Below are 25,845 nucleotides of genomic sequence, written 5' to 3' on the forward strand. Positions count from 1 at the left end.
GTATTTTCGATTACAATTTTTATTCCAGGGCTTGCATTTATCCTGGTTTTATAATCCACAAATGGCAAACTCAGAGATCCACAAAGGACAAGGAGCGAGGAGGAACAGCATGATGTGCCTAGTGAACAAGTAACAGAGCTGGCCCCAGATCCCAGGGTTCTTTCTCTGACAACATCCTGCCCCTTTGCAGTTTTGCAGCATCCTCTTTGCAACAAGAGATTTCTCTGTGCCTCTGTCATTTATAAAAATGATAAATAAGTACCTATTTATTTTCTTTTCTTTTTTCTCATCTTTATTTTTCCACTGGACACACATATTATTTGAGTAAAAACAAAGTTAAAAAAACAGAATGAATATTTTTTTACTTTTGTTTCTTAGCATTCAAAAGTTTTCAGTCTAAAATATTTGTAAAAATCAATTTTATCTCTTGAAAGTGCATCCTTTGCTACATCTTCTCTGACAGATTTTCTTCTTTAATGCAAAGAACTCCAAATTACTACATTTGTAAGATAGTCCTCAGATTCTTCTTAAGTCTAGTTTCTACTCTGCATTTGGCCTATTACTCTCACAAGACAGTTTTCCTATTCAATAACCTTTTATTTCAAACTGAATTTTCCCTTCCAATTTTTATTCCACGGCTTGCATTTACCCTGATTTTATAATCACAAATGGCAAACTCAAGAGATCTACACAGGACAAGTAGGTAATTCAATGTATTGGACATAGTAGGAACTAAAGGTAGAATTATTCCTAACAATTTAAATTCAGACTTTAAAAACAAGGTACAGGGGAAGGCCTGCTTCCAGTTCCAGCCTTAAGAGAGTAGCTGGTATTAGCCTTACCCTCCTATTATAAACAACTACAAATCTGAGCAAAATATATGAAACATTTTTTTTTTTTTTCAGGTATTGGACAACATACTACACAGGACCATGATTCTTGAGAGAAGAGAAACAAAGGTGGTCAGTTCCATATTTATCCCAGCTTTCTTTCTGGGGGCACTTCATAACTAAGGCAAAGGAAAGTGGGCCCCAGGCAGAGAGCAACAGGCTTGTTGGGCAGAGCAAACAGAAATTGGGGTTCAGGAAGCTGAGGTGGCTGGAATTTGTATCACAGAAGAGGGACTCAAGAAATGTGTATAGTGGAGCCCTTGGCACATGTGCACGGAAGAGCTCCAAAAGCCTGTTTGGGAACAGCTATTATGGGGCTGTGGGCCAAATGGAGATTCTGGAGATTGCACAATGCTGAGAGACAATGGAGTTCCAATGAGCCAGAGTGCAGAGATCTCACCGAACATCTTGGGTATTCAGCTGAGACTCCAGAAAGACTAACCTTCATGACTCTAGCCCTATAAGAGCTGCATTAGAACCACCCTAACAAATCCTAAAAACAAAGTTCAACAGCAAAAAGCTAATCTTTCAAAAAATTAACTGCCTGCCAGAACAAAACTCAGTACTCTTAAAGAAAGACAACAAAATCCAGACTCTCAACAATGTAGCACCCACAATGTTCAACACACAATAAAAATTACTAGACAAGGGAAAAATGAGGAGAATGTGATGTATAATGAGGAGAAAAATATCCATAAAAACAGACCAAGAAGTGACACAGAAGTTGGAGTTAGCAGACAAGGACTTTAAAATAGTTATTATAAATATGTTCAATATATATTTTTTTAAATAAGAGGTACATAATGAATGTCTAGATGGGAATTCTTAGCAAAGAGAAATATAAACTATAAAAATGAACCAAATGGAAACTCTAGATCTAAAAAATACAGTATCTGAGGTGGAAAAAAAAAATCACTGGATAGGCTTAACAGTAGGCTGGGCACTGCAAAGAAAAGGTCAGGGAGCTTGCAGATTTTCCAAACGGCCAGTGAAAACCCTATGAATCACAACGATCTGATTCTGTTCTGCATGGGGTCACCATGAGTCGGGGACCGACTCAACAGCAGCTAACATCAACAGCATAATATACCAGATACAGTTTGTCACAACAAGGAATGTTAAGATAGATAAAAGAGAGCATTGCTCTCAAAAAGGTGATAATCGAACAGGGGCAAAGGGTATGCAACAGGAACCTAAGTAAAGTGCAGGGCAAGTGTACATGCATGTGAGGCGCCAGTGGTGCTCTGGAGATACAAAAGGAGAGAGGGGAGAAGTACTGCAGAAATGATGTTTTGTTATTCTCAGAGTATCATATCAAGAGGCACATGATGCCAATTTGTCTCATTAGTGGTGTTATTAACTTTGATCACTTGATTAATGTGGTGTCTCCACTTTAAAGACTTTGTAATTAATGAGTATGTACACTGATACGGAATTGCCAGGAATTCAAGCCGGATTCAGAAGAGGGCATGGAGTGAGGAATATCATTGCTGATGTCAGATGCATCTCGGCTGGAAGCAGAGAATGCCAGAAAGATGTTTACCTGTGTTTTATTGACTATGCAAAGGCATTTGACTGTGTGGACCATAACAAATTATGGATAACATTGCAAACAATAGGAATTCCAGAATATTTAATTGTTCTCATGAGGAACCTGTACATAAACCAAGAGGCAGTTGTTCAAACAGAACAAATGGATACTGCGTAGTTTAAAGTCAGGATAGGTGTGCAGCAGGGTTGTATCCTTTCACCATACTTATTCAATCTGTATGCTTAGCAAATCTGAGAAGCTGGACTATATGAAGAAGAATGCAGCATCAGGATTGAAAGAAGACTCATTAACAACCTGTGATATGCAGATGACATAATCTTGCTTGCTGAAAGCAAAGAGGACTTGAAGCATTTACTGATGAAGAGCAATGACTACAGCCTTCAGTATGAATTACACCTCAATATAAAGAAAACAAAAATCCTCACCACTGGACCAATAAGCAACATTGTGATAAATAGAGACAATACTAAAGTTGTAAAGAAATTCATTTTACTTCGATCCACAATTGACTCCCATGGAAGCAGCAGTCAAGACATGAAACGACATATTGCATTGGGCAAATCTGCTGCAAAGGACCTCTTTAAAGTGTTAAAAGGCAAAGATGTCACCTTGAGGCCTAAGGTGCCCCTGACACAAGCCATGTGTGATGGTTACGACTGTGTGTCAGCTTGGCTGGGCCATGATTCTCAGTGTCTATATGTGATCATTCCCATAACTGAATATGCTGTGAGTGGCCAATCAGTTGAAAGGGAGTTTCCCTGGGGGTGTGGCCTGCATCTGAATATAAGCAGGCATTCTGGCTTTTTGCTGCTCTGGATCATGTGGCTGCGTCCTGTTCGTTTAACCTCCGATTCTTGGGACTTGAGCTAGCAGCTTATCTGCTGATCCTGGGATTCATCAATATTCACAGCCTGTGAGCAGAGTCCTGCTTTTCAAACTGCCAATCTTGGGTTCACCAGCCCCTGTGGCTACATGAATCGAGAGAAGCTTCTATCCTAATCCATGCACTTGGGATGTTCTAGCCTCTATAATCACGTGAGCTGTTTCCTTGATATAAATCTCTCTGTATATATATTTATATGCTTTACTGGTTTTGCTTCTCCAGAGAACCCAGCCTACGACACCATGGTATTTTCAATCACCTCATATGAATGCAAAAGCTGGACAATGAATAAGAAAGACCGAAGAATTGATGCCTTTGAATTATGGTGTTGGTGAAGAATACTGAATATACATGGACTGCCAGAAGAACAAGCAAATCTCTCTTGGAAGTAGAGCCAGAATGCTGCTTAGAGGGGAAGATGGCAAGACTTCATCTCATGTACTTTGGACAATGTTATCAGGAGGGGCCAGTCCGTGGAGAAGGCCATTATGCTTGGTAAAGTAAAGGGTCAGCAAAAAAGAAGACCCTCAACGAGACAGATTGACACAGTGGCTGCAAATAACGGGCTTAAACATAGCAACAATTGTGAGGATGATGCAGGACCGGGCAGTGTTTCGTCCTGTTGTATGTAGGGCTGCTTACCTAACAACAACGAGGTTTGTTTGACATTAGGAAACTAATCAATGTAATTCACTATATCAGCAGAATAAAGAAAAATCATATGGTTATCTCAATAAAAGCAGAAAACATATCTGACAAAACTCAATATCCATTCTTCATAAAAAACACTCAATAAGCTAGAAATAGAAGGAAATTTCCACTATCCAACAAAGGACACCTATGAAACATCTACAGCTAATATCACACTTAATGGTCAGACTGAATGTTTCCCCTGCTAAGATCAGGAATGAGGCAGGGATGTCTGCTCTCACTACTTCTTTAACATTCAATTGGAGGTACTAGCCTATAAAATCAGGGAGGAAAAAGAAGTAAAAGGCATGTAAACTGGAAAGGAAGATGTTACACTGTATTTGTAGATGACATGATTGTGTATGTAGAAAATCCTAAGGAAATCACAAAAAAATCCTATTAGAATAAGTGAATTTAGCAAGGTTGCAGGATTTCCATAAACTATCAATGAATTATTGGAAAGTGATAGGATCACGGGTCACATGGATATATGCATTTGTCAAAATTCATCAAATGATACTTAGGTAAATTAGTTTGTATAATTTAATTGTATGTAAATTATACCTAAAGTTAAAAAATTAAAACAAACAAACAAAAAAACCCCAAACTCGTGGCCCTCGGGTCGATTCTGACTCCCAGCAACCTTATAGGACACAGCAGAACTGCTCCATAGGGTTTCCAAGGAGCGGCTGGTGGATTCAAACTACCGACCTTTCGGTTAGCAACCATAGCTCTTAACTACGGTGCCAGCAGGGCTCCAAAATAAACCAAGGAAAAGGCCAAATAAAGGGTCTTCTAGTATAATTTGGTGGGTTGCTAATCTGCCTCTTCTGAGAGAGTTTTAAAATAGGGCTAAGTTTTTTAAAAATTATTTTTGTCTATTTTAAGTCTAAATTTGTTTATAGCTACCTATTTCTTGGGTTCCCGTCTTTCACCAGAGGCTGAAATGAATGAATGAATGATATGGGAGTTAGACACAAATGCAATACTCCTGACAGAGTGGTAAGACAAGCATGGCATTTATATGCACTTCCTTCTGTCTGACCACTACAACATACTGCCTCCTTTAAACACTGAATTTGGGCTTAAGCAGACCTAGGTTTAAACTTGGGTTCTAAATCTGATTAGCTGTGTAACCTTGTGTTAGTTAATTCACCTCTTTGAGCCTCTTTTTCTCATTTGTTAAACAGGGCTATTTCATGAAAATAATTGAGATAATTAATATAGGGGTGGTTGTTTGCTTTAATCTTAGCAGGATATTTGAATTAGGCCCTTATTACAATACTACTTGGCATGAAATTTTATTCTAATAGAAGGAACTGGAGTTGCACAAGAGTAGTCTTTTTTTTTTTTTTTTTTAATTGTGCTTCAGGTGAAAGTTTACAGCTCAAGTTAATTTCTCATTCAAAAATTTATACACATATTGTTTTGTGACACTAGTTGCAATCCCTACAATGTGACAGCACAGTACCCCCCGCTTCCACCCCGGGGTTCCCTGTGTACATTTGACTGGTTCCTGTCCCTTCCTGCCTTCTCACCCTGCTTTTGGACAGGAGCTGCCCATTTGGTCTCGTATATCTGACTGAACTAAGAAGGGCATTCCTCACGTGTATTACTTTTGGTTTTATACTCCTGTCTAATCTTTGAGTTGGAAAAAAAGAAGAAGGATCGGTATTTGGAAAATATGGCCTTGGTGATAGAAATGACAGATGGTACTTAACAACAACAATCTGTCTGAAGAGTGGGCTTCGTGAATGGTTTCAGTTTTGGGTTAACAGTGCGTCCGAGGGCCATAGTTTCAGGGGTTCCTCCAGTCTCTGTCAGACCGTTAAGTCTGGTCTTTTTATGTGAATTTGAGTTCTGTTCTACATTTTTCTCCTGCTCTTTCTGGGACTCTGTTGTGCTCCCTGTCAGGGCGGTCACTGGTGGTAGTTCTCAGATAGTTCATTGGCAGAGTTCTTCTGGTCTCAGGCTGGTGGAGTCTCTGGTTGATTTGGTCCTTTAGTCCTTTGGGCTAGTATTTTCCTTGTGTCTTTGGTTTTCTTCATTCTCCTTTGCTCTGAGTGGGATGGGACCAACTGATGTATCTTAGATGGCCGCTCACAAGCTTTTAAGAACCCAGATGCCACTGACCAAAGTGGGATGTACAACATTTTCTTAATAAACTATGTTATGCCAATTGACCTAGATGTCCCCCAAAACTATGGTCCCCAGGCCCCAGCCCCAGCTACTCTGTCCCTCCAAGTGTTTGGATGTAACCAAGAAACTTCTTTGCTTTTGCTTTGGTCCAGTTGTGACAAGAGCAGTCTTCACTGCCAGCTGGGAGCTTAGGGAATGGGATGGGAGGCAGACGTGGAGCAGGTGGAGATGCACTGCAGACAAACATACAACATAATTTCCCCAAGGGTCACCACTGCACAATGGCTCCCTCATAGTTATTTCCTATACCAGCAACTGCTCATGAATTCATTCCAGTTTATTTTTATGTTTCTGGATTCTAAAGTTATTGGTTCAAGGACTCTATTTATCTCTTCCTAGAAATCCTTCACTAATTCATGCTTGGAGAAACTGAATTTCTTATTCTTACTCTCTGGGTTCATTCTACAGGTTTCAAACCTGCTCATTCTTGGGTCACCTCTCCTCCTCCTAATATCAGACATTCCTATTTCATTTACCCACCAAGCTTTTAAGTGAACACTTTACTTAGGCGAACCCTTATGGTTGAGGGTCAGAGGAGAGGGTAGTTGTAAAAATGGTGGCGTGGCAGCATCCAACCTCCTTGTTTAACTTCATAAGGGGGAGGAGAATCAAGATAAGCATGCATCAGTCCAAAGCTGATTCCTATCAGGAGGAGGTCGAACATACTTCCACCCTTCAACCTTCTTACCAATTCTGACACTAGCCGTCCCTCCCACGGCACTCTCTACTTCTCTGCTGGGTTTGATAATTCATTGCAATGGCCGCACAGAACTCACAGACCATACTCACAGTTATGGGGTTTATTAGGGAAATAACAGGTTAAATTCAGGATCAGGAAAAACTCAGGTTACAGTTTTTCAATCAGGATAGCCTCTTCTCAGCCATGCCTGCAGGCAGGCCTCTCTCTAGCTCTTCACCCCGTGGCCTGGCCTCTGCCCTGCTTGGGCAAATGTTACAAAGCTCTTTAGCGCCACCAATAAGTGCCTGGGGGCACCCTACTCCGCCAGGAAGCCTCCTGCCCAAAGGTACTTAGCTCTCTTGCTCTGTGGGTTGGCACGCTCACCATAGCCACCTTCTTCTGTGGGCCGGAAAGCCCAACGTGCTGTCTCACGCTGTTCTCCTGGTTCTGCTGCTGCCATTTCTATGCTGCCACTTCTCACCATCTCATGCTGTCTCCAGTGTTACAGCTCTCTCTCTCTCTCTGTCTCCTGGGTCTAGGAGGTTCTTGGCGCAAGGACCCTGGGTCCAAAGGACACGCTCCACTCCTGTCTCTTTTTCTTGGTGGTAGTGAGGTCCCCTCTTTCCATCTCTGGGTTGGCTCATTTTATGCCTAGCAGGATGACAAAACTGACCAATCCCCTCATTAGGGTTCCATACACCTTATTTGCCTGGCCCACCCCCACAAGGGTGCCATGCACCTTATTTGCATTATTAACAAGCTGTTCAATCCCTTCGTGGGTCACAAGCACCTTATTTACATAGTCCCACTCAATCATTTGGTGGGATTTAGAAGACGATGGCTAGAAAGGCCATATAAAAGTGAGCCATTGTACCGCAGTGGTACTTAACCGCTGAATCTTGAAGGATGAGTAAGGTTGTTAGCCAAATGGATAAGGCAGAAAAATTTAGGCTTTATTTAGGGTATCCTGCTTCTTCCCAAGAAATCATGTCTTAGTTGCAATAATAACAATTAGTTGAGAACCTTCTCTCAAAAGGTTAAAGAGACAAGAATAATCCCTCTACCTCTTTCTTTCCAATTTAACTATTATTTGAAATTTTCTCTTTGAAATTCTGTTTCTTAACAGCTGGGATGGATAGGGAAGTTGTCTTAAGAAAAATCACTTAAATAAAAAACAAAAAGAAAACCAAGACTCACCTCTGACTCCTCTCAGGAATGTCCAGCACAAACCCAAACATCATCTCAGCAATTTTATTAGAGCTGCAGGTGGGGGTCCTGTCCACCTCCACGGCTATGGACAGCATCCTCTGCAGCTGGCAGACAATCCTGAGTCCAGAACACAGAACACACATGAGTGGGAGGGGCTGACAAGCAGCCACGTGAGGGCTGGGAGGAGGCCCCTACTGGTGTACATCAAAAATAGAGACTACTAAAGGAGAAACTTGTAAAGCACACACTATAGGTCAGGGAGAACTACTGAAGCCATTAGCACACTTTATTTATCAATTTCATCTACCTGAAGCCCTTTTACCAGCTCAGCTCAGAACCTAGGGTTGAGCTGCAAAGCAAGCTGCTCTTAAATTCATAAAATAGAACTACACAGTCTTAAGGGCCAAGAGAACTTTAAGGATCATCTAATCTATAACTTCCCTATTTTATAGATGAAGACACTGAGATGCAGAATGAATGAAAATTATTTGAATTTCTTTGAATCAGGAGAAAATACATATTTGCCATATAGTTTTCTCCTGTTACTGGTTTCTTCACAGCAGTCTCTTACTAAGTTCAGTCTCAGAACTCTCGGTGGTGGAACCTGACCCTCTCCCATCAGACCTAACTGTGGGAGAGCGCCAGGCTGGTGTGGCAAAGGAATCTGGATAACCCCAAAGGAATCTCACCTTTCATCAGGAAGGTGAGTCTGGCCTGATGTCAGCCTTTTCTTTTTCTTAACTTAATTTTATTTTTGGTGAAAATGTTCATAGCAAAACCCGCTCCCATTCCACAGCTTCTAGACATAATGATCAGTGACATTGGTTACATTCTTCACACTGTGTCAACATTCTCGTTATTTTAACCTCTCTGCCCCTCAACCTTCTCATTTATGCCTTAAAATAGCTGTTGACCCTCTGGTCTTATTGATGTCAGCCTTTTCTAACATGTATTATTTGTGATGGAAGAAAGGGCTCCATTTTCAGGAAATCTGCTGGCCGTTTCCTAAATTAATTGAAGCCCATAGGCCTGATATGAAAACCAGGTTGGTGCAAACAGATAATACAGCATTCTGAATTTTAGGCATGAATGTTATATTTGAAACATTTCACATGTCATATTTTAACAATATGTTTGACATGGCATAGTAGGTCACTTGTGCAAGGACTGCCCAAGCCCCTAAAATCCTGGCATCTCTCAAAAAAACTGTCAAGAACACTCTTAACCCTGTAAAAGAAATGCCATGAACCTCTTCCCAGGGCAGCCTGAGCTAACCCTGGTTTGAGCCATTGCTGTTATAACCTGTTGGTGCCTACAGACTGAACTGCTGTTCTTCTCCCTAGACTGGAAGAGACAGATCCAGGTCCTTGAGGACTAGAGTCCACCAGAACACCCACTACCTTTCTTCTCTGCTGTCAGTGGACACCTGACGTGATAAGGAGCTGTCACCCATTACTGTCTCTTGGAATCCAGGAAAGGGAGGGCTCTAGCTTTTGTTTCACTCCTATTTTTGAATGTGTATTCACACAGTGAAGTCCTATTCATTTAGGGAGGAAAGTACCTATTTTTGTTCTACATCTGGAATTAAGACATTTAGTCTTTATCAAATTATTCTAGCCTTTAATAGAATCAGCCTATGTTATAAGAGCTTGTTAATTTTGAGGAAGTGGCTCTTAGGGAGTAGTGCTGTTCTCTAAAACTTGAAATCCCTGTAGTCCCTGGGGGAGACAATTTTTGTCTGCTCCTTACAGCTGATTGGTGTTCTTTGTCAAGTCGGCTTGTGGGGAAGGCTGGCTACTGCTGGCTTTCAAGATTCCCGTTTCTGAAGAGGTCTGATTTCCATTTGGGGGCTGAGTCAATTCATCTTCAGTTACTACTTTGACCAGCCACTTGATCACATCTCTGCAATGGAAAAGAAAAAAGAAAAAAAATAAGTAAGAAAAGGTTTAAACTTCTGTTGTGTTGTAGGGTGCTCAGAACTGCAGCCTTCACCTGGATTTCTAGACTCCTAGATTTCCTCTATGAGTCTGAATCTACTTGATGGCAATGGTTTTTTTTTCTTTTTTTTAGATTTCCTCAAAGGGGCCTATTTTCAATATTTAAAAATGTCTACTGGAAATCCCACATTTAATTGCAATAAGGCTACAAAAGCTAACTAAAATATCAACATCGTTCTTTCAGTTATAATGATGGAAAGGGACCCCAGCGGTCAAGGAGCACTATGTAGGGCTTCCTGACCAGAAACATTCCTTGACTAGGTAGAAAGTTGGACGAGATGACCACAGAAGTCCATTACTAGATGTTATCTATTAATACTAATAACCAAGGTTTAGAGAGTGGGCAGTGGAGTCACACTTTATACAAGGCTTAGGTTCTAAAAGTTAGAGAGGTAAAAATATCTCATATAGTCAAAATTATTTAAAAAAATCACTTAGGTAACCCAGGTAAAAATCATGGATTGAATACACACATCTAATTTCCTTCCCTCTTAAAACCCCATTAATACTACAGTAAATGGATTTTTTTTTAAAAGGCATAACCACAAGGAAGAAGAGAAGAGAAGAGGAGACACTGGCAGTGAAATTTTCGAAGCTGGCTGGCAAATGAAGTATACCCACAAAATGGAATATTACATGGTAATCGAAACAAATAAGCAACAGTGACAGGTACCAATACTGATGAATCTTAGTAATACATAATATTAAGTGAAAAATATAAGTCCCAGTAGATTACATACAACATGATACCATTTCTATAAAGCTGAAAGGAACTAGAATAAAAATATATACTTTTTAGGGATACATGGAAACACAATAAAACTATATAAAAAGGAAATGATGAACTTTCAGGATGATGATGAATTACCTCAGGCGCAAAAAGGTGAAAGGATGGTTGATCGAGAGGGATATGTGGTTAGATGTCGGTAATGTCAAGAACCTAGCCTTTGGTTTGGGTAGTGGGTTAAGAGATGCTGATTACAAAAGTTAAAGTAACCAATTAACTAGCTAAGCAAGTGTGTCATGTTTTAAGAATGATGTTTTAATCTAAGTCTATGGCCTTTGCAAAGGAGCCCTGGTGGTACAATGGTCAGGCGCTTAGCAGCTAACTCAAAGGTCAGTAGTTTGAACCTACCCAGCTAGCAGCTCCACGGGAGAAAGACTTGGCGATTGGCTTCCATAAAGATTACAGCCAATGTGGGGACCATGGTCTCGGGGAACATCTAGCTCAATTGGCATAACACAATTTATAAACACAATGTTCTACATTCTACCTTGGTGAGTAGCGTCTGGGGTCTGAAAACCCTGTGAGCAGCCATCTAAGATACTCCACTGGTCTCACCCCTTTGGGAGCAAGGGAGAATGAAGAGAACAAGACACAAGGAAAAGATTAGTCCAAAGGACTAATGAACCACAGCTACCATGGCCTCCACCAGACTGAGTCCAGTACAGCTAGATGGTGCCCGCTACCACCACTGACTGCTCTGACCGGGATCACAATAGAGGGTCCTGGACAAAGCTGGAAAAGGATGTAGAATGGAATTCTAACTCACAAAAAAAGACCAGATTTACTGGCTTGACAGACTGGAGAAACCCTGAGAGTATGGCCCCCAGATACCCTTTTAGCTCAGTGGTGAAGCCCCTCCTGAAGTTCACCATTCAGCTGGGGATTGGACAGCCTCATAAAACAAAACAGGACTAATGAGGCACAGCAGTCCTGGGACAAGGAGTAGAAGGCAAGAGGGGACAGGAAAGCTGGTGATAGGGAAACCAAGGTTGAGAAGGGCAGTGCTGACATTTCATGGGATTGTTAACCATTGTCACAGGGCAATATGTGTACTGTTTAGTGAGAAACTATTTGTTCTGCAAACCTTCATCTAAGGTACACACACAAAAAAGAATTATCTATGTGAGATCAAATTGACAATAGCAACTCAAAAGGTTTGATGGGAAGCCTAGGGGACAGTGAGTTGAAGATAATGGTGATGGAATAATTTGGAAAAGGATAGTGAGAATAGCAGCACAACTGGAAGAATGTAATCAATGTCACTGAATTGTACACGTAGAAACTTTCAAAATGGTGTAACCTTGGCTATGTATATTTTCACCAAAAAAAAGGTCCTCAAGGTCAAGAAGGCAGAGTGTTGACATGTCATGGGGTTGTTAACCAATGTCATAAAACAATATGTGTACTGACTGTTTAACGAGAAACTATTTGTTCTGTAAACCTTCATCTAAAGTACAACAAAAAAATTAAAAAAAAAAAAAAAAAAAGGATTACAGCCAAGAAAACCCTATGGGGCAGTTCTACTCTGTCACATAGAGTTGCTATGAGTGGAAAACCAATCAACAGCACCCAACAACAACAACAACATGGCCATGGATAAATTTAAATGACTTAGCAGAACTGAGAAAGCTGAATCCTAAGCCAGCACTGGAGAAAACGGAGAAGACCAACTCTATTTACCAATAAGAAAGAAAGCAAGAAAGACAGAAGGGAGGGAGGGAGGGAAGAGAGAGAGAGGGAGGAAGGGAGAGAGGAAAGAAAAAGAATCTTCAATAAGCTCTGCAATGGTAGCACTAGATTTCTCTGAAGTGGGGACAACACAGGATAAGTTAAAATAAGTAGGATGGTTAGAAAGCTGTTTAAGAAATGTTTTGGGAGGCGGGGCCAAGATGGTGGAGTAGTCAGATGCTTCCTGTGGTCCCTCTTACAACAAAGACCTGAAAAAACAAGTAATCGATTATATATGACAATCTAGGAGCCCTGAACATCATAGGCAAAGTTGAGAAATTGGACTGAGTGGCAGGGGGAGGGAGAGATGGTTTGGAAGCAGTGAGGAGTTGCCAGAGTTGACCCGGTAGGAGCCGGCGCCCTTCAGGCCAGATAGGCTTGTGTGCGCAGTGAGGCAAGCAGTGGTGCTCTGGAGGCGTTTTCCACATCAGGAGAGACCCAGTGGTAGAGAGTCTACTCAGGCATGCAGAACCAGTGAAAAGCAGTGATTAATTGGCAAAAGATAGGTACTTGCGTCTGGCCTACTATGTGGATCAAAAAACTCCACCTTTGGGGAAAAACCTCTCTCCCATTTACCTCCCCCACCCCGGCTCTGCACCAGTCCTGGGCAGGCTACAGTGACTGCAAAGTCCCCTGGGCCAGAACTAGGACCTGTCACATGCCCTGAGCCATTCTCCCAGCCTTGGAGAGTGAACAAATCAACAAATGGGAAAAATAATCCTCTGGCTCCCCTAAGCCAGGAACCGAGGGTAGGCACAGCTTCTTTGCCTAGGCACAGGCATAGGGTTCTATGGAGTCTGAATGCCTTTCACCCCCGCATAGACCTGCGTAGGCCCATTTCAACAGCGCAGGCCCTCATTACCACGGTACAATAGGGTATATATCACGTATGCAGTTATAAGTCTAACTGCAACTGTTTCAGCTATATGGTGAAGTGGCAGGTTCGTGACATGTGACACTGCTCTGCCCATTAAGCAGGGTCCTTACCCATCCACATCAGGGGCCTAAGGACTGGTGGCTCCACCTACGTCAACTAGCCATTCGTGACAGGAGTCCAAGATAAGTGGTGCCCCCTAGTCCTTACAGCCAATAGCACCGGGTGCCCATAGTCTGGCTGCAAAATTCATCCACCTACACGCTCTAGGGAACAAGACACGCTTTCCTCCCAGACACTCAGGGGCAGCAGACAGCACCCTGCCTTGCTCAGTGCATGACCCCCTACTACAGCCAGCTACCTGTGCCTACACCAATCACCCATGCCTGTCTAGGACTGTAGCTGAGAGCCTGCACCACACACTTGGTGACCAACTACCTAGACACCTGACCAGAATTCATACAAGAAAAGTAAAGAGACTCCTGAACTCACATACCTAAGAACAGCTCTAACCACCTGGTGACAGGACGTTAGAGCTTCAAAGGTGCCAATAATCAAACTAGCTCACATGAGCAGCCTATTTGGGCATATCAAAACAAAACAAAACAAGAAGCTAGGACAAAGTAAGCGAACATAAAATAAATAAATATAATAACTTATTGATGGCTTGGAGACAACAGTTAATATCAAATCACATAAAGAGGTAGACCATGATGGCTTCAGCAAGCTCCCAAAATAAAGAATCAAGAAATTCTCCAGAGGAAGGGAATTTCTTGGAATTACCGGAGGTAAAATACAAAAGATTAATATACAGAATTCTTCAAGAGGTCAGGAAGGAGATCAGACAAAACACAGACCAAGCTAAGGAACATACAGACAAAGCAATAGAGGATCTTAAGAAGGTTATTCAAGAGCATAATGACAAATTTAACAGGCTGAAAGAATCCATAGAGAGACAGAAATCAGAAATCCGGAAGATTTAACAATAAAATTTCAGAATTAGACAACTCAATAGAAAGTCATAGAGCAGAATTCAGGCAATAGAAGTCAGAATTAGTGAGACTGAAGATAAAGCCCTTGACACCAACTTATCTGAGGAAAAATCAGATAAAAGCTTTTAAAAAAATAAGAAACCCTAAGAATTATGTGGGACTCTATCAAGAAGAATAACCTATGAGTGATTGGAGTACCAGAACAGGGGGGGATAACAGGAAATACAGAGAGAATTGTTGAAGATTTGCTGGCAGAAAACTTCCCTGATACAGTGAAGGATGATAAGATATCTATCCAAGATGCTCACTGAACCCCACATAAGGTAGAGCCCAAAAGAAAGTCACTAAGACATATTATAATTAAACTTGCCAAAACCAAAGATAAAGAGAGAATTTTAAGAACCTATTATACTGGTACAGTAGTCAAAACAGCCTGGTACTGGTACAACAACAGATACATAGACCAATGAACAGAATCGAGAATCCAGAGATAAATTCATCCACCTATGAGCAGCTGATATTTGACAAAGACTCAAAGTCTGTTAATTGGGGAAAAGACAGTCTCTTTAACAAATGGTGCTGGCATAACTGGGGATATTCATCTTCAAAAAACTGAAACAAGACCCATACCTCACACCATGCACAAAAAAGTAACTCAAAATGGATCAAAGACCTAAATATAAAATCAAAAACGATAAGGATCATAGAAGAAAACATAGGGACAATGCTAGGAGCCCTAACATAAGGCATAAACAGAATACAAACCATAAGTAACAATGCACAAACACCAGAAGAGAAACTAGATAACTGGGAGCTCCTAAAAATCAAACACTTATGCTCATCAAAAGACTTCCCCAAAACAGTGAAAAGACAACCTACAAACTAGGAAAAAATTTTTGGCTAGGACAAATCCAATTAACATCTAATCTCTAAAATCTACAAGATACTGCAAAACCTCAACAATGAAAAGATAAATAACCCAATTAAAAAATTGGCAAAGGATGTGAACAGGCACTTCACCAAAAAGACAGTCAGGCGGCTAACAGACACGTAAGGAAATGCTCATGATCATTAGCCATTAGAGAAATGCAAATCAAAACTACAATGAGATACCATCTCACCCCAACAAGGCTAGCATTAATCCAAAAAACACAAAATAATAAATGTTGGAGAGGTTGTGGAGAGACTGGAACACTTATACACTGTCGGTGGGAATGTAAAATGGTACAACCACTTTGGAAAGTGATTTGGCCCTTCCTTAAAAAGCTACAAATAGAAGTACCATACGATCCAGCAATCCCACTCCTTGGAATATATCCTAGAGAAATAAGAGCCGTCACATAAATAGATAGATGTGTGCCAATATTCATTGTAGCACTGTTCACAATAGCGAAAAGATGGAAACAACCTAGGTGCCCATCAATGGACGAATGGATAAACAAATTATGGTATATTCACACAATGCAATACTATGCAACAAGAAAGAACAAGGATAAATCCGTGAAACATAAGATGGAGGAATATGGCAGGCATTATGCTGAGTGAATTTAGTCAGTCACAAAAGGACAAATATTGTATAAGACCACTATTATAAAAACTCAAGAAAAGATTTTAACACAGAACAAAACATTCTTTGATGGTTACTAGGGTGGGGAGGGAGAGAGAGGGGTATTCAATAACTAGACAGTAGACAAGAATTACCTTAGGTGAAGGGAAGGACAACACACACTACAGGGGAAGTCAGCATAACTGGACTAAACTAAAGCTAAGAAGTTTCCTGAATACAATCATACACTTTGAGGGACAGAGTAGCAGGGGTAGGGGTCTGGGGACCACGCATTCAGGGGACATCTAGGTCAACTGGCATAACAAAGCTTATTAAGAAAATGTTCTGCATCCTACTTTGGTAAGTGGCATCTGGGGTCTTAAAAGCTTGCAAGCGGCCATCTAAGAGGCATCAATTTGTCCCAACCCACCTGGAGCAAAGGAGAATGAAGAACACCAAAGACACAAGGCAAGTCTTAGCCCAAGAGACAGAGAGGGCAACATAAACCAGAGACTTCATCAGCCTGAGACCAGAAGAAGTAGATGGAGCCAGGCTACCACCAATGACCACCCTGACAGGGAACACAACAGACAGTCCTCGTCAGAGCAGGAGAAAAGCGGGGTGCAGAACTCAAATTCTAGTAAAAAGACCAGACTTAATGGTTTGATTGAGACTGGAGGGACCCTGGAAGGCACGGCACCCAGACTGTCTGTTAGATGAAAACTAAAACCATTCCTGAGGCCAACTCTTCAGACAAAGATTAGACTAGACTATGGGACATAAAATGATATTTGTGAAGAGTGTGCTTCTTAGCCCCAGTAGATACATGAGACTAAATGGGCAGCTCCCGTCCAAAGGTTAGATGAGAAGGCAGAGAGGACCAGGAGCTGGATGAATGGACACGGGAAATCTGGGGTGGAAAGGAAGAGTGTGCTGTCACAGTACAGGGAGAGCAACTAGGGTCACATAACAATGTATGTATAAATTTTTAATGAGAGACTAATTTGAACTGTAAAATTTCACTTAAAGCACAACATTAAAAAAAAAGAAGAAGAAGAAATGCTTTGATCCCTAGATCTTCTTCTCCAATCCTGTAGACTACAGGTTAATTTTGTGGAGAGGTAAAACAAGGAGATCTCTGGACTGTGGGACATCAGGCACAGTTGGGAGGCAAAGGCACTGCAGCAAAAACAGACGTACCAAATGAACACATGCCTGCTCAGTGTAGAGACCCTTGGCCATCTTCCCACACTTGGCTTCTAGAAACCTATCCTTCACAGAGGAGATTGGATAGAAAACCCAACCAGCCCAACAAGTAAGGCTGAAAGACACTGATATGGGGGCTTTTTCCAGGAAATGGGTAGCCAGTTCCACCTACAGAGAAGTTCAAAACTAATAAGTCATCCCATGTGCTCAGAGCCTCCATCAGCTTTTGAGTCTCTCACCCTTAAACATGAGTAAACTACCAAGGTTTACTAGACATTTCAGGAAATTGTCTAACATGAGAGATAGAGATCAAAATAACGAAAACCAAAAAAAGCAAGTTGGACAAAACAGACAATATGCAGAGAAAAATAAAAACCTATCATTAAAGCTATGAGAAAATATGGATCCATGAAAGAAGAAACAAGAACACTATTTTTTTTTTTTAAGAAGGTACATTTAGAGAGAGAGAGAAAGGGGAAAAAGAAGAGCTCTTGAAAATTAAAAACATGATAACAGAAATGAAAAACCTTCTTTTCCAGAACCGAACAATATGCTTCCAGACTCAAATAGCCCACTGAATGCCCAGCACCATGGATAAATACAGACCTATAACAAGCACAGCTGGTGAAAAGAGGAGTCTACAAACTTCCAGAGGAAAGAAACACGACACATACAAAAAAAATCATTAATGAAAATAACTTATGATTTCTTAACAGCAATTCTGGAAGCTAAAAGACAATGGAAGATTTCCTTCAAGGTCCTAAAGTTATTTGTAACCTAGATTTCTATTTTCAGCTAAATTATCAATCAACCTGTGGGAAGACAAAGACATCTTCAGACATGCAGGATCTCAAAAACTTTACTCTCCAGATACCTTTCTTAGGAAGCTACTGGAGACTGATCCATCAAAATGAGAGTAAACCAAGAAAGAGAAAGATGTAACACAAAAAGCAAAACCAACTCAAGAGATCCAATACTGGAAAGAGGTGAAAGCGGTGAAGGGAATCTTCACATTTATGGTGAAGAAGACTGGCAAAGAGAACAACCATTCCAGCTTGAAGGAGGTCAAAATGCTCCGTGACAGTTTTCCTTAAGAAGAAGAAATTAATGGAATAACTAGTGGGAACCTAGTACGAATAAATATCTTGAGACTGCGACCAACCAGCAGAAAATTTGAGGTTGGTTTCTGATATGCACAAAGAAAGCTAAGAAACTAAAATTAAGACAATTATTAAATCTAGGGAAAAGAAAAGTAATCATAGTTTATAATTTGGCTCAACTTTGACTAACATACATTGTTGTAATAACAGAAATACTGCATACTGATTTAAACAAAATTATGATTTAACTATACTAATGGTATGGGGACTGGGAAATGTGTGTGTGAGTGCGGCAGTGGGAAGGAAAAAGAGCTAACTCCTTGCCTCCACGTGGGAAGTCAACAGATAAGGGGTAACAGTGAAAAATCAAGAAGTAACAATACAAGTTTGTTGTTTAGCCATATAGTGGTAAATACCAAAAGAATCAAAAGAGTTGAAAGTAGTTACTCCTGGGGGAAAGGAAATTGCAGGGGAGGGAACCTGGGGGCTTAGTGTATTTCTTAAATCTTGTACAACTAGTTTACTCTTTTTTAAAAAAATTGTGGCAAATAAATACAGTGAAACCTGTGAGAGCTGGAACTCAACAGGACTGCCTTGTTTTTCCGGGTCTTGAAAATTTTCCACCTTTGATGGGGGCAGCCTTACCACTTTTCTATCGTTCTCTATTAGTGGAAACTATTTGAGTTTTCCTTCTCTGGTAGGTTTCTGCCTTACACAGATGCTGGCTTTTGCGGGAGCCTGGGTGGCACAAGCAGTTTGCGATCGACCGTAAACCCAAAGGTTGGCGGTTTACACCCACCCAGTGGCTACGTGGAAGCAAGGTCTGGCGATCTGCTTCTGTAAAGATTACAGAAACCCTATGGAGTAGTTCTACTCTGTAACGTGGCGATGTGTCGGGTACCAAATTGACAGCAGCCAACAACAACAAATATATATAACAAAAATTTGCCATTTCAACAATCTTTACATGTACAGTTCATTACATTAATTATGTTCATCATGTTGTACAACCATCACCCTTATCCATTCCCAAATTATATCATCACTGTAACAGAAGCTCATTGCCCCTGAGCATTGAGTCTTTGTATGTGTAGTTAAAAAAGAAAAAAGTAAAGAAAATCCCTTAAGAAGGTGCCAAATGGAGACTGACTTGCTCTCTCTTCCCCTATTTAAAAAAATCACCTTTAAACGTAGGCCTTGAGCATTATGCTCTTTCAAGAACTGTCTATATGGGATCAAATTGATAACAGCAACTCGATTAGATAGGAAACTTGGGGGAAAGCGAATTTATGTTAATGGGGGAGGAACAATTCAGAAAAGAAGGGTGAAGAATGCAATCAATGTCACTAAATGGTACTTGTAGAAACTGCTGAATTGGGGTATGTTTTGCTGTGCATATTCTCAACAACAAGAAAATAAATTAAAAAAAAATCACCTTGGAGGTATAATTTATATACAATAAACTGCACAGGTTTTTGTTTGATGAGTTGTGAGATCAATCTAACACCTATCTCTTAATGAACAACTGGAACAGATTTTTTTCACTGATAGAGCACAAAATGGGGGTCCTGACTTGCATTTAGAGGCCACAAATACCAAAAAATGCCTATCTCTGAACCTCAGAATCACACTCAGTATAGTGAGAGGCTCACACCATAAGAAGTGGAAATGAGAGCAACAGAGACGTCACTCCAATGCCTACGCTCACAAGCATAATGGTGGGCAGAGTTGCTCTTGATATTTAAATTGTTATTTTTCAATTTAAAATGCAACTCCACTGTCCTGTGCTATTTGTAGATTCTCTACTGATATTCTATCCCTACAATTGTTAACATTACAATTTATTTTTAAATTTGTAAATAATATCAAATTTACAGAAAATTTGCAAGGATGGTACTAAGAACACCCATATACCCTTTCACATACCTTTTTGCCCTCTCTTCCCCTCTTTTTCTCCACCTATATATATATGCTTCCATCCATCCCCCTGCCCCTGAACCATTTGTAAGTTGTATACATGAAGATACTTTCTGCTTTCCACTGGATTTCCTACTTTTTTTTTTAACACACCTTATTCTATATTTTTATTTAAGGCATAAAAACTAATGGAGTCTATTTCCCGTATTCTATGGCTTGGTAAAGCAGAGGGTCGGTGAAAAAGAGGAAGATCCTCAATGAGATGGACTGACACAATGGCTGCAACAATTGGCTCAAACATAGCAACAATTGTGAGGATGGTGCAGGACCGGGCAGTGTTTTGTTCTGTTGTACACAAGATCGCTATGAGTCAGAAGCGACTCAATGGCATCTAACAACAACATGGTAGCCAGCTTTTTTCCTCCTTCACTTAGTCTGCCTATGTGTCTCTAGGGCCAGGGTACTACATACCATAGAATGAATGGCCCACCTCAGGAGGTTCCCCATTTCTAACCTCATGGAGACTGGTTCTCACTCAGTTCCAAAGGTGCAAATTCCAATACTACAGGGCTTTGCAGGGACAGGTCTGCCCAGGTTTGAGGGAACCCTAGACAAGGGAAAACCACTAGATTTTATGCCTGGATTCTGGTCATGTATCTCCTTCCCTCATCTTCTATATCCAATCTATTACTGTGTCCTGTTGAATCTACCTCCTAAGCATCTTACACTTGTTCTTTTCTTTCTATTCCGCTACCACTGCCCCAGTTCAAGCCTCTGATGTCTCTTGCCTGGACCTGTTGCCTTCCAACTGCCTTCCTTGCTTCTATTCTTGCTCTGCTGTAATCCATTTCCTACATAGCAGCAATTTTGTTTGTTTTTATTGTATCAAGTCACCTCCTGCTTTATTCTGAGAGAAAAATTACAAATGAATCACCCACGCTCTCAAAGCTCTGAGTGGTCTGGCCCTACTCTCTCTCCACCCTCATTTCATGCGAGTCTTCCCTTACCCAGCCTCCTGCAGCCACGGTGGGCTTCTTTCAGTTTTATTGTCTACTTTCCCATCTTGTGGTCTTCGCCTCTGCTCTTCCATTTTCTTGGAACAGCCTTCCACTGGCTCTTTGCTTGCTTGGATCTTTATTATCCTGCAGACCTCAGCTTAAATGTCATCTTCTCAGAGCCCTTCTCTGAGTGCCATATGTTGAAAGATCTTCCCTCCTCTCCTCCCTTAATCCTCTTTCATCATAATCTGTTTTTCTCATAACAGCACTTATGAGATTTAAAAATTTTTTTTTATTGTGCTTTAGGTGAAAGTTTACAGAGCAAATTAGTTTCTCATTTAAAAATTTATACACAATTTGTTTTGTGACATTGGTTCCAGTCCCTGCAACATGTCAGCATTCTCACCCTATTCCTTTACACCCCGGGTTCCCTGTGTCCATTCAACCAGTTTTCCTGGTCTTTGATCCAATTTGAGTTAGTTTTTGTGTGTGTTGTGAGGTATGGGTCCTGTTTCATTTTTTTACAGATGGACATCTAGTTTTGCCAGCCCTATTTTTAAAAAGGTTGTTTTTCCCCCATTTAATGGACTTTTGTCCTTTGTGAAAGATCAGCTGACCATAAGTGGATGAATTTATGTCTAAGTTCTCAATTCTGCTCCATTGGGACATCTAAATTTTACATAAAATGCTACATACAGAAAAATAGATACAAGCATGCAAATTAAGGAGAAGAAGCTCACTAATGTCCAAAACATAACAAAATATCCTCCTTTTTTGTTAGAGTTATAATAGTTAATATCCCATATTGCCTCTGAAAACTATTCTCAATAAATATGTAAGAACACATGGACGTGTTATTTTGTAGAAGAATTTCAGTGCTGCTCTTCAGAAAGGATGCTGGAACATTATGCTGGAGAGAGCCATTTCCAAAGAAGCAAGAGGTGTGGTTCCAAGAAGAAAACTCCAGCTTGAGAGCCCCACCCTAGAAATTACATCTTTTCCCCCGGTATAAGGATGTAGTAGTTCCATGGTCTGAAGCTTTCAGAAGTTCTGACCCTGATTCTATAAAAAAGAACACGTGCTTGCTTCCTTATTATTTATCTGGTCAGCCACATGGCCTATTATCATAACATTACTTTTCAGGAACCAACAGTGACAAATGAGACCCTAAAATCAAGAGATTTATCTTGAGTTACTCAGGGGGCTAGAAAAAAATCTAGGCTTATAAAAGCTGTAAATAAAAAGTTTTACACAAGTTAAGGTTTCCCATGTGGATTGTACTGGGTTGCTTGGATAATACTGAAATGAACCAGAGGAAGCCTGATGGTTCTGACAGAAAGGTTATTCAAGCTATGCTGCCTGGCTCATAGTTGGTGCAGGAAAAGGGTTTCTTTTATGATTGCCTACAGTTTTAATGATTATCCTCTTACACTATATAGTGACCTGAAAATCTCATCCATCTGATACTCTCTGGCCCACTGAAGAGGAACTGGACACACGGCTTCGATTCAGTAGCTGCCCACCTGTAACCCCGACCTCTTGCCATTCCAGGGTTCAGGTGGCTGGTTACCTGACATTGTGGGGCTGCTTGTCACAGGACAGCACAGTGCTTGCAATGGATTGCTGCAAGTGCTGGCGTTGCCTCCTCAGGATCTGCTGGAAGTCATCTTCCAGGGTCTGTACTACATAACGCAGAAAAAGGACTCGGCCTGGCAGATTTTGTCCCTGTGGGGAGAAAGAACAAGAAGTCAGTATGCCTCTCCTGAATGACAGTAAGTATTGGCTCTCCTAAATGCTAAGTCCAAGGGCGGGCCACAAGTCCGCAAGTGTGGCTGTACCTGAAAGAGAGGCTCCTGAAAGAGTACAGACAGGCCGGGGCATTACAAAAGAGGACAAATAGGGCAACTGCTAAAAGAATTATACCCTATAAGGTTCCAGAGGGGTCCCTGGATGGTGCAAATGGTTAATGTGCTCAGCTACTAACCAAAAGGTTGGAGGTTCGAGAGGCAGGGCCAAATGGCAGAGTAGTCAGATGCTTCTGGTGGTCCCTCTTACAACAAAGACCCGAAAAAACAAGTGAATCGATTATATATGACAACCTAGGGCCCTGAAAATCAAAGGCAAAGTTGAGGAATCAGACTGAGTGGAAGGGGGAGGGAGAGACAGTTCAGAAGCAGCAAGGAGTTGCCGGACATGACCGAGCGAGAGCCTGAGCCCTTCGGGCCTCATCAGCTCATGCTGCGTGGTGAGGCAAGGCAAGCAGAGGCACTCGCGGGGCATTTTCCACATCGAGAGAAACCCAGCAGCAAACAGTCTACTCAGCCATTCAGAACCAGTGAGAAGCAGCCCTCGATCGGCAAAAGATAAGTACTTGCGTCTGGCCTACTGCGCGGATCAAAAACACCTCCCTTAGGGAAAAACCTCTCTCCCATTTACCTTCCTGCTCCCTGCTCTGCACTGGGACCGGGACTGGCTTCAGCAACTGCTGAGTCCCCTGGGCCGGAAGTAGGACCCATCTGCACCCTGAGCCATTCTCCCGGCCTTGGAGAGTGAACAAATTAACAAACAGGGAAAAAATAATCTGCCAGCTCCCCTAACCAGGAATTCAGGGTAGGCACAGCTCCTCTGCCTAGGTACAGGCATAAGGAATGCACAGACTTTGAGTGTCTTTCCCCCTGCATAGACTTGTGTGGGCCCATTTCAAAGCGTAGGCCCTCATTACTGTACTACAACAGGGTATATACCTGACGTCTAACATCAACTATTTCAGCTGTGAAGTGGCAGGTTCATGACATTTGACACTGCTCTGCCCATTAAGCAGGGTCTTCACCTACCCACATCAGGGGCCCGGGGACTGGTGGCTCCACCCATGCCACCTAGCCACCTGTGACAGAGGCCTAAGAACAAGAGGTGCCCCCCAGTCCTTACAGTCAACAGCATTGGGTGTTCATAGTCTGGCTGCAAAACCCACCCATCTACATGCTCTAGGGAACAGGGACACGCTTTCCTCCTGGACTCTTGGGGGTGGCCATTGGCCCTCTGCCTTGCTCAGCCTGTGTCCCCCTGCTGCAGCCAGATACCCGTGCCTACACCAATCACCCATGCCTGTCTAGACTGTAGGTGAGAGCCTGTACCACACACTTTGTGGCTGACTACCTGGACACCTGAGCTGAATCCATAAAGGAGGAGTGGGGTGGACTCCTGGGCTCACATACTTAGTGGCAGGTCTGGCCACCTGGTGGCAAGCTATTGGAGCTTCAGGGGCGCTGGAGATCGGGCTGGCTCACACGAGCAGCCTATTTGGGCATATCAAAACAAAACAAAACATGAAGCTAGGACACAGTAAGCGAACATAAAATAAATAAATATAATAACTTATTGATGGCTCAGAGACAACAGTCAATATCAAATCACATCAAATGGCAGACCATGACGGCTTCAGCAAGCTCCCAAAATAAAGAATCAAGAAATTTTCCAGAGGAAGAAAATTTCTTGGAATTACCAGAGGCAGAACACAAAAGATTAATATATAGAACTCTTCAAGGGATCAGAAAGGAAATTAAGCAAAACACAGAACATGCAATAGAGGAAATCAAAAGATTAGAGAAGAGCATAATGACAAATTTAACAGGCTGCAAGAATCCATAGAGAGACAGCAATCAGAAATCCAGAAGATTAACAATAAAATATCAGAATTAGATAACTCAGTAGTAAGTCATAGAGGCAGAACTGAGTCAATGGAAGTCAGAATTAGAGATTGAAGATAAAGCACTTGACACCAACTTATTGAGGAAAAATCAGATAATAGTTTTTAAAAAATGAAGAAACCCTAAGAATTATGTGGGATTCTATCAAGAGGAATAACCTATGAGTGACTGGAGTACCAGAACAGAGGGGGATAACAGAAAATACAGAGAGAACTGTTGAAGATTTGTTGGCAGAAAACTTCCCTGATATCATGAAAGATGACAAGATGTCTATCCAAGATGCTCATCGAACCCCACATAAGGTAGAGCCTAAAAGAAAGTCACTAAGACATATTATAATCAAACTTGCTAAAACCAAAGATAGAATTTTAAGAGCAGCTAGGGATAAAGAAAAAGTCATCTACAAAGGAGAGTCAATAAAAATAAGCTCAGACTACTCAGCAGAAACCATGCAGGCAAGAAGGCAATGGGATGACATCTAGAAAGCCTTGAAGGAAAAAAATTGCTTGCCAAGAATAATTATATATCCAGCAAAATTCTCTCTCAAATTTGATGGCAAAATTAGGGCATTTCCAGATAAAGAGAAGTTTAGGGAATTTGCAAAAACCAAACCAAAATTACAAGAAATACTAAAGGGAGCCTTCCGGTTAGAAAATCAATAACATTAGATAACAACCTAAGACTAAAATACAGGACAGAGCAACCAGATATCAACTCAGATAGGGAAGTCACAAAAATAAACCAAAGCTAAAACACTGAAAATAGGGAAACAGATGTCAATATGTAAAAGATGACAACATTACAACAAAAAAGTGGGACTAAAAAATGTAGACATAGATTTTGCATATGGAGAGGAAGTCAAGGCAATATAAAGAAATAAAAGACTGGTAT

The 25,845-nt window shown here is 41.2% G+C and overlaps 1 protein-coding gene across 1 annotated transcript in view; it reads right to left on the reverse strand.

Moving 5' to 3' along the window:
• The window catches only part of SIMC1 (SUMO interacting motifs containing 1), a 63,898-nt gene that overhangs the window by 12,035 nt on the left and 26,018 nt on the right, over window positions 1–25,845 (reverse strand). Inside the window, exons 7-9 of the mRNA XM_023726488.1 lie at window positions 22,818–22,972; window positions 9,852–10,004; window positions 8,091–8,219 (exon numbers count right to left, since the gene is read on the reverse strand). Coding sequence (XP_023582256.1) covers window positions 8,091–8,219; window positions 9,852–10,004; window positions 22,818–22,972 — 437 coding nt within the window. The remainder of the gene's footprint in view (window positions 1–8,090; window positions 8,220–9,851; window positions 10,005–22,817; window positions 22,973–25,845) is intronic.

This window comes from Trichechus manatus, unplaced genomic scaffold (assembly GCF_000243295.1).
Source record: "Trichechus manatus latirostris isolate Lorelei unplaced genomic scaffold, TriManLat1.0 scaffold00011, whole genome shotgun sequence".
NCBI lineage: Eukaryota > Metazoa > Chordata > Mammalia > Sirenia > Trichechidae > Trichechus > Trichechus manatus.